The 10,049-nt window shown below is 40.8% G+C and overlaps 1 protein-coding gene across 8 annotated transcripts; it reads right to left on the reverse strand.

Annotated features, from left to right (window-relative positions):
* Positions 1–570: 570 nt before the first annotated feature.
* LOC110508373 (glycine-rich RNA-binding protein) lies at positions 571–8,111 on the reverse strand. 8 transcript variants are annotated; one of them, XR_005040289.1, is made up of 8 exons: positions 7,966–8,111; positions 7,146–7,255; positions 6,958–7,064; positions 6,567–6,711; positions 6,230–6,398; positions 5,422–5,483; positions 2,913–3,011; positions 571–887 (listed from the first exon to the last, which is right to left on the reverse strand). XR_005040289.1 is itself a non-coding variant. In XM_021588867.2 (7 exons), the coding sequence occupies exons 2-6, from the start codon at positions 7,243–7,245 to the stop codon at positions 5,423–5,425; spliced, it is 555 nt and encodes a 184-aa protein (XP_021444542.2). In that variant the 5' UTR covers positions 7,246–7,255; positions 7,966–8,111; the 3' UTR covers positions 4,212–5,074; position 5,422. The 8 variants fall into 8 exon arrangements, 4 of the variants coding, with proteins under 4 accessions (XP_021444542.2, XP_021444541.2, XP_036822829.1 ...); XR_005040290.1 differs by having other exon boundaries at positions 787–887; positions 5,422–5,487; XR_002471294.2 differs by lacking the exons at positions 571–887; positions 2,913–3,011 and adding an exon at positions 4,212–5,074 and having other exon boundaries at positions 5,422–5,487; positions 6,594–6,711.
* Positions 8,112–10,049: the final 1,938 nt, after the last annotated feature.

Here is a 10,049-nt window from a genome sequence, read left to right on the forward strand (position 1 = left end):
GGCAAGAGCGCATTGGCCATCGCTGGTGGGTGAGCTCAACGTCATTCCAGTTTCACTGAGCCAAAGTTTTTTTTTAGGGTTATCATTTCATTGTACAATATGAGGAAATGATAATGTCTCCAGACCAAGGCTGTTTTCATTGATCTCAGATTGTCAAAGGAGCCTGTCATTTCCATCATTTGAGGTATTAAAAATTCCAGGCATCTAAAATGGTGTAGATTTGTATGAAATCAAAGATGTTCCCCATGTGTGCAACTTCTGCAAGTACCGCTTTACACCAGTACGTAAAAGCAATAAGGCATGCAATGCTCTATGGGATCTCTTTCATGCGTTCCGATTCACCAGGTCACCCCAATTTACAAATTAAAACACTGGGCAGGATACATCTTTCCCTATGATAAATGCTCCAGAGTACTGCAACACAATGTCTGAGCTGGGATAACCAAACATTGCTTACCATCTTTCAGGGGTTTTAACTGATCAATTCAATGTCTAATTGAAAGACTCAAAACAGAAGTTTGACCCCATCTTCTATTTCCTTAGAGAAAGAATTTGATAGATAAGCACTTAATGATTTGCACCTTTATTGAAGATACTTGAATTCACAAATACATCATGTACAAATTCATCACATTAAAACTAGTTGAACACATGCGCCAACATGTTGCACAGCCATGAAATGTTGAAACTCAAATTAAAACAAGTGCATTTGTTTCTTCTGTAACATGTCAGTATAGCGAAAAGTGTCACCTAAATGAGGTGCAGCTTGTAGGACCTTAATTGTTGATTCTTTGGATTTTTTTATATTTTAATGTACAAGTCTTCGGACTAATGCAGATTTCTGACTCCACTTCTGCGTACACGCACGTCAACGCTTTACACTGGACCTGAGACCGAGGAATGAAAGAAACCAATTATAATCAATGTATTGTCAGAGCATTAGAACAGTAGCGGCTTAATGGACACGCTTAAAGGATCAACGTAATATTTTTTGCATTGAAATAAATAAAAAAAATCTTTAATATCTGCAGTAATATTGTTTCAAAAATGTTGCAATCTAATGAAAAATTGCCTTCTAATTGTGCAGCCCTCTGATTTCTCAACCAAAGCTGGTCTGTCTCCATTTATCAAATTGGAAGGCTGCAACATCCCGCTCTTCAGGCATCTCAAGCAAGCATTCAAAAGATATCACTGCCATTTCCTAGTAACCAAAATCCTACATTAGCCTAATTTCAGTTTGACAAAACAAGCGTAAAGAATCATTGTACCATCTAAATTGCTGCAAAATGCTGTCTTTTCAATAACAAAAAAGTTGTATGTTCAGCTATTAGAGAAAAACAGAAGACTAAAAAGAGAGTCTCCAACGAGGTTGTGGTGGAAGGGAAGCATCTGAATTCAGTGGTTACAAGTCACCCTAGTTTCCATTAGGAGACTTCATTTTACATTATGCCCCTTTAAAAAAAGGCAATGTCACCCGTAGACAATTCCTGCCCTTGAGCGGAAATGCTTTAGGTTCCACCTCTGAAGAATGACACAGGCTACTTATACACTGAGCAATAAAACTCAACGTATACATGACCTTTTTGGCCATGATAAACAGTTGAAATATGCAGGAGGAAGGGGTTTTGCCTTGAGTATTCTTTTGCAAAGGAGGAGCCTAAGCTTCCTTCACACAACGGTTAATCAATTGTTAACGACATTCCCCAGACGAACACAAAATTAAACATTCCAAAGATATCTGCACTACCCAGAAGTAAAGTTAAGGCTGGTTCTGGAGCTGGATTTGTCAATCAGATTAGGGAAAACTTTGCAACAGATGGCGAAGTCAAAGATACTGGTTTCCATCTATTTGTTGATATTTCCAAATGTTTTTCATCTTCTATAGTATATGGATTGGATTTATATTGTGCTTTTCTACCAACTGAGGAAAGCACTTACATAGTAAGGGGGAAACTCACCTCATCCACCACCAATGCACGGCAACCATTGTGCCAGAACGCACACCACAGTTATCAGATGGAGGTGAGTGACGCCAATTAGGAATGAGGGGGATGATTAGGTGACAATGATGGAATGGTGGCAGGTTAGGTATTTAACCCTGGGGTCGTGGCTAACACCCCTACTCTTACATTAAGTGTCATGGGACTTTTAATGACCACAAGGGTCATGACAACTGCTGGCTTGCCGCTTTTAAAAGGTGCAAATACAAGTTAGCAACCCCTATTTTTAATTTGTGCCATGGCTCAGGCAGGAGTTTCACATTGTATGGTAGAATCCTGGCAGGCTTTGGCACAGCCAACCTATGCTGATGGTTCTCACAGGGGAAGTGGAATGAGATGCTATAATGACTGCTCATGCACATTGCAAATTACATGTAACATCCTGAGCGCGTCGGACCTGAGATGCCAATACAAATCTAACAGCACAACAAGTTACAAATTCCTTGAATTTTTTTTGCAGATGCCTGTTCATTGTAGGATAGACGTAGTTTAGCTGCACCAAAGCCATGAATCACATAGTGAAGCAAAACCATTTGTCTTGGGGACACATGGGGAGCAGCAGCATTGTAAAATGCAGTCAAATCATAAATTGTTCATTTTCAGGTCAAAAATAATAGCGGGGCAAAAACATGTTTGCAACCCTTTATTTGAATTTGCTCCATGGCTCAGGCAACCAAGTGTAGGCTATGAAAAAAATCTGTTTGGATTAGTCAAAGAATTGAAGGCGTTTCTTTCTGATTAATAAACAACGCCATGCTGGTGAGTGGTAATATTCAAATACAACCCAGCCCTGAAAATAAAGACCAAAGTACTAGCACATATCAAATAGTAAAGCACGGCATTGCCAACAAAAAGTTATTTTCCGCTCATGGGCCTTTAAAAATCAAGACTTTACAGGAACAAGAGACAAACCTGAAAAATGTAGCTGCAGCAGTAACTGCAACTCCAGCTCACCACCATCTGACACACGGAGAGTTCAGGACAGGTTAGTCTCCAGAGGGTAAATTCATCCTAACGAGAAGACATTCAAAAGATTAGAACAGAAGCTCACACACCAATACTTTAGCAAGCAGTCGTTTCATAACATGTTCATCTACCCAGACTTAACACAATGCTTAGAACCACACTATAAAAACAGGGTGGGGGGGGGGGTTGTTAAAAATCAGGCCTGAAGGAGGGGACAATTGAGCCAGTTGAGGTAATTTCTGAAGGACATGATGCAAAAGTAATTGGACTGAGGCCAGGTGAATGGTAATTTTGCTAAGGCACATTTGAAAAGGGGGGGACAGTTTTCTATGTGGATTTAAGAGTGTAGAGTTGTGAAATTCAGAAGTGGCCAAGGAACATTGGACTGTGGCAATCTTTGCAGCAGAGGGGGACAATGGATAACATATTTCTGGAAATAATGAGAACTCAGTTTGAAGGATGTGAGCAGGAGAGCAAAAGGAGATTACCTCACGTGAACTGGCCTATCGATTCTCCACAAATGAACTAGGCAAGAGAGCAGCTTTCACTTCTGACGAGCACTTGTTGGTAGGCGCAACACTTCATTCTCCAAGGACTTGTAGGCATTTTCTGTAGCTGAGCAATGGAGCATTAACAGGACCACCACCTACTTCCCACTATTAGGCCCCACTTAAGTCATGGAAGATTAGTCAACCCAAGAGGTTGAAATGTACCCCTCAATTGTCATATGCATGTCTTAGCACTGTTGACAAACTTGTTAAACAAAGTCATACTGAACTGCCAATTTGGAAACTGCCATTGACTACAACTAGAGGATTATATGACCATTTACCAACCACTGCTGTGCCCTGCGGTGGCAAGCCAGCAGAAAATGAGAACAATACTTCAGTGAAATTTTGCTTTGAGGAAACTGGAAAAGTGCATTGACTATACTTTACCAGTACCCCACTCACTGTTAACCACTTAAAGGCAAACACCACACTTGAGTCAGTGGCAACATAAGCCACCAGAGAAGCATCACTTAAGTAGGCCAAAGACTAGACAAATACTGGAACCATGTCACTTCCTATGAATCTCTGTAAAATTTCAAAGTTCTTGTTCTCACTTTTGGGAAGTTTAAACCATAGAAATTAGCTCTAAAGCCCCACATAAGGGAAACAAGCCAACGCTATGAAGATAAACTATTATAATCACTGACAATAAACCAGCCAATTCCCCCATAAGCATGTTCAAGGCACAAGAAAGTATTTTCAACAAATCGTTTTAATAGGCTCCATGAAGCCAAAATTGACAAAATAATCTTCAATGTTGATGATACAAAGAACAGAAAGTACAAAATCGTTCCCAGGTGGAATACTATTGGGCAAGAGCAGTAACATTGATGTTGATCTTTGTGTTCAGTCCATTATAACAAGCACATTTAAAATGCAGGCATTGAGCAGAGCAAAATAACAAAATACCGTGAGCAGACTGAGCATGCTGCAATTTGCAACTTCATGAACAGTTTTACCAGTCTGAAAGGAATTCACTCTTTTTGGAAACTGAACATACAGGACCCTCAGCTATTTTAAGAACCTCAATTGTATAGATAAAGGTTGTCAAAGGAATCATTTTATTTCTCGCTCAGTTTAAAACTTGGCAGGAGGTAGGTCGGACATTGTCGTTTAAAACAAAGGAAAACAGGAAGGTAAACAAGCCTTGTTGGTATCCACAATACTAATATCAAGGATTTAAATGGAGATGTCAGTGCTGATAGGGACAGGGAGTAGAATGTAAAGAACAGTGGGCGTTTATATACAAACAGCCATGTGAAGCAACGTTTTGGTTTTTACAGCACCAACAAGTCAGACATTATGCTTTATCAATTGAACTAATTGCCATAAGAGCAAATTGAGATGCATCCTTTAGAGATCATTAACTTTTTAAACATGGTTTGTAAATTAATGGCCAAAACTCATGGCTAAATTTAAAGACGCTCGAGCTACTTAAACACAGAATAGGACTACAAAAATCAGGTCAACATGTGGACAAATTTCTTGAGGAGCTTTTTAAATACAGCCAGCCAAGGGATGATCTTGAATCAGGGGTGGATTTTTACTCGTGTGCAGCTGAGGACAAGAATTGGGCACACAGGTAAAGACACTGAGTTTAGGAAACAAGTTTCACGAACATTTGAGCTTTATAACATCCCCACTTACCCACTAAACCAGGGTTCTCCAAACAATATTCCTAGAGAGCTACCCCCTGTAGGATCACTCCAACCACTTGTAACTAACCCGATTCAGCCAGCTAAGTATTAGAATCAGGTGTGCTAGATTAGGGTTGGAGCAGAACTAGATCTCATCCTAAACTATTTAGCCGCAACCTAGTAAAAGGTTCAAGTCCAGAACCTTGGAATGAGGAAGTGGCCTAACGCAGGCTAGGCCTATGAAGAAACAAATACATTAGCACATACCTTAACTGTCGTAGCTGTCTCTATAGGAACCCCCAGAGCGGTCCCCATAGCCTCCCTGGCCCCTAACATTGGAAGGGAAAAAATATAGGTAAGGTCCCTGCTCATTAGTGCTTTGGGGTCAGTTTGGTTCCAGCACGATTGTTAATAAATAATTACTGTTTGAATTATTTTCAACATGAAATGTCATTAGCATAAAAAAAAGAAATTCCAGTCAAATATTCAATTGCCAAAACATTCCAGTGTTTGGCAGGTTCACATTGTCTAGACAATAGAAATAAAGTTACTATGAAATAAGATAGGTGTATATTACATAGTTTGATGACTTAATTTCCCAATCCTTAAAATCCAGTCTCTGCTCCCCCTCATGTGTGCATCCAACCTACCATGCAGGCATAAAGTGTAGGCCTATCTGTCCAGAGAGCTGTACACAATGACATGATTATCATGTCCATGCCCACATTGGGCTTATTTTTGGGCAGATTTTAGCAGGTGTGAAACCTCTTAAACCCCCTCTGCCGAGATGGGGGGTAAAAATGTAAAAAGCCAGTCGAGCAGTCTTTCTGGTTAATTACCACGCCTCTACGCTGTACCAAGCTGAAAACCTCAACTCCCTTCAACCCAGCATCCCCCAGTTCTTGACATCAAGAACTGTGGGGGAAAAGGGGCACGTTGGGCTCAAACACCTGAGCTAAATGGAATTTATAACATCAGTTAATCATTCACCACTACAGTTCATTGTAAAGGATGCAAGAGGGGAATGTCCACAAACACCAATTTAGGAAATGTGTAATCAGACGTGTCGCCTCACCTATTGTCTCTGTATCCTCCGCCACCAGAAGAGTACCCTCCGCCACCGCCGCTCCTGTATCCACCGCCACCCCCGTAACTCCGGTCTCCACCCCCATAGCTGCGGTCTCCTCCACCACCATAGCTCCTCTCACCATATCCCCTGTCACCGCCACCATATCCTCCACCACCTGGGAACAAACACCACAAGACTTCAAAAACAAACTCACGGCTAAAGCAAACTCACACTGAAATGTAACTACGGCTAAGAGGGAGGGCAAGACAAAACGCTAATGGATGATGGGGAGCACACCATCTTGCAGATTGCCTGCCCATACCTCGCGAGTAAACTCGCCCACCTCTTCCTCTCCCCCCTCCATAGCCACCTCCACCACCATATCCGCCACCGCCTCTGGAACCTCTGAATCCACCGCCACCTCCACCTCCTGAGCGACCGCCACCCTTGCCGGCTTCATCCACACGAATGGTTCTGCCATCGACAGACTGCAAGAGACAGGAGAGTTACTCAGCATGGGCCATAAACATGTGACTTTTCATAATGGGATAAGGCGTTAACAGGATTAATAAATTACCTGGCTAACGTCGATATGATAAAACCAGAAATAACTTTATGGTTCATTAAGCTACACCTAGATGTATTCTTAGTAAGCTAGTCAGTTATGTCATTAAGGTTATTAAAACAAAAGCAACTCTGATAATTGGTAAATATAAGTAATGATAGCGATATACCTTGCCGTTCATTCCCTCCAATGCGTCCTTCGCATCCTCGGCATTATCGTACTTTACGAAGCCGAATCCACGAGACCTTCCCGTTTCTTTGTCCCTGATGACATCAACTGTGCGAGAGAAACATAAATTAATATTTCTGGAAGTAGCCAGCGATCACTTAGCAAATGAAATAAATGTCTAGAACGCACCTTTTGCGATGTTTCCATACTTGGCGAAAGCTTCCGCCAGAGACTCCTCTGTGGTGTCGAAGCTCAGGCCTCCGACGAAAAGTTTTCCTTCGTCGGACATGATTCTTTGTCTGCAAGGGATCAATACGGGGCAAGTAAAAAAAAAAACTGATTTTTACATTGTGATACTTGCAGCTAGGAGTTGTAAACGTAGGTCACGCCGTGTGCGGGAGCTGTTGTCCGACATATTGCGCACAGAATTAGCCAGATGGTTGGCCTACCGCTAGCTAAGGTGCTGTAGTTGGCTAGCTGCACAGAGTAAATCCAATTTAGGCAAATAACCATTTCAATGTTATTTGATATAACGTGTTACGGTTTGGACAACAGACTGAGCCCACTAAATGAGTCTGGCTAAATGCGTGTTGGGGGAAAAAGCAGGCCAAGAATGTAAGCGCCATTTTGCACCACGTTGGCCTGCTTCGCCACTTGGTGCTAAGCTAACAGGCTAAAGGCGGATGCAATCTTTACAATGAAGTTGATCACTAGCGTAGTTAAATACGGTTCATTATATATTTGCAAGAGTGAAACCCCCGTCGTGTTTTTAACAGATGTTAATATAGCCCGTATAAATGTTCACAGGTTAAGTAAACTGGCAAATTGGCGCGTGTGAAGAATAGCTACTACAGCTAATGTTAGATAACAGCTAAAGCCGCATTCCAACCATGTTTATTCACAATAACTCAAGTCTAGTCATTTACACATTAACTACTACTTAGAATACTTAAATAATAATATGACGAAATTGTGTAGTCAGATAAACACGACCTTGTATAAAATGTACCTTTGACAGACCGAGTGCGAAGAGCTGGTGCTTGAAGAGGCTCGTCGTCGCAAGATAAATGGAAGGTGGTGCTCTGTGGAGAGTGCTGGCTAAATAGGAGGAGGGCGTGATCTCGTCTTATTTGAATATGGACACGTCTTTTTGGCGGTAACATTCTGTTGGAAATGTCCTGATCAAACGAATTGATCAAATTATAACAGCTATTCAATAATATATGAGTTTGCTATTTATCAATTAAGCAGACACTAGTTTTATTTAGGCAACATTTCAAAACATTTGTATTGGAAGTGGAAAAGAGACAAATAATGATAATTGTGTCCATGTATCTATCCCACAGTCCACTTTTTCTGCAAGCATGGCACTCTTTCTGCATATGACACTTAAAAGCTTTTTTAGTTGTATCCATGTGTGTGATGGGGATTTAGCCTACAGAAGACAATATACAAAATTCAGACATTTAAATCTCTGTCTTGCCTACTCTGAGATCCTCTATATCACCTTCTTTATTCTGCCTTTTTGAGAGGGAAAATTACATTGGAAAGATGAAGAGATCGATCAGTGGCGACCCGTCATTCAGGGCATGTGGGCTTGCCTGTTTTGCATGTTATTTTGGCATTAATACGTGTCACATATAAGTTTGCAAACATTGTAAAAAAAAATTAAAAATGTAATCATTGAGTTAATGAAGCTGCATAAAAACATGTTCTATTTTTTGCTTTCTTGCATAAGTTAGCTCCAAAATGCAGGTGTTTCAGCCTAGCTCAGTGCTTTCTGTGGTGGTGGGGCAGCCAGCAAAAAATACGGAGCGTAGGGGATGGTAATGTTCTCTAGTTGTGCTGTGATTGGCTCAGTGTTCAGTCACTCATGGGAACACTACGTCACCGCCAAATCTAAGTGTAGAGCTTGAAAATTCAAGCCCCTTGGGTGCTGCCATAGAGTTACATTAGAAGTGCCCATCCAAGAAGGCTCAAGGTCATTGGCCACAGATAAAATAATGTCAAATCACATTATATCTAGAGTAGCTTTGATTGGACTGATGATGTCAACATAATACTTTTGAAATCTTAGCTAGCAGTCATCATAAATCAAGTAGACAATGTCCTGGCAAATCCTTTTTAATCATCGTCATATGAAGAGAAATAATGAAGATAAATGATAGATAAAACGTATTAATGCTCATTGACCATTGGACATAAACATTACACAACAAGTTGGAAAACGCAAATTCAACAATGAGTGGTTTGGAAGGAATCAGTGGCTAACTGCAAGCTTGGCAAAACAATCACTAGCCTGCTATTCAGTGGGGTGGGTGTATGGTCCCAAGTCTGGGTTTAAGGGTATCTTTTCCAAACTTAAAATTGTAAACATTCAACATTGGCCATGCTGTCAATCCAGCATGATTTCGGCCACGCACAAAACAACTGTTAACTCTGGAACTGGGAAATCTGACTTCAGTGAGTTCAAGACTGGGAACTCGGGGAAAAAACGAGTTCCGACTGGGAAAATAAGTTTTGAACGGTCATTGAACTTGGAATTGTAAGTCGGGAACTCAGGCCTCTTTCTAGAGCTACGACGTAAAGATTACTGACATCATCATGATTCAACCTTGTTTCTTTCAGAGTTCGAAGTTGTCTTGATAGCACCATAAATCCAGATAATTACTGACTTTGATGACAAAGTGTGATGACAAAATCTGCCCACGAAGGACCTCCGTGCCACCTCCTGTTCAAGTGAGCACAGCACAACAGGTGAGTCCAAAAGTGTCTTGTATGTTGCTGCATAAATTATGTAATATGCCAGGGAGATGTGTATACTGTAGATTAGAAAGTAATACTAAGTGTATATTGTGTAGTAAGCTGTTTGTAGCCTATTCCCTCTTAATTTCACCTACTGTTCTGACTTGGTGATGCACATGTAGCCTATAACCTGTTTTAGAGAAATGTAATCATTGAATATTGTAAGAGTTTTCATTGTCTGCTTATTATATGCCTCCTTTATTCATTCTATGGTTATGACTTGGTGTACAGGGAGAATTCTGTCACTGTACATTTCAAAGGTGCTGAACAAATAGTGATATTGACTAC

This window comes from Oncorhynchus mykiss, chromosome 28 (assembly GCF_013265735.2).
Source record: "Oncorhynchus mykiss isolate Arlee chromosome 28, USDA_OmykA_1.1, whole genome shotgun sequence".
NCBI lineage: Eukaryota > Metazoa > Chordata > Actinopteri > Salmoniformes > Salmonidae > Oncorhynchus > Oncorhynchus mykiss.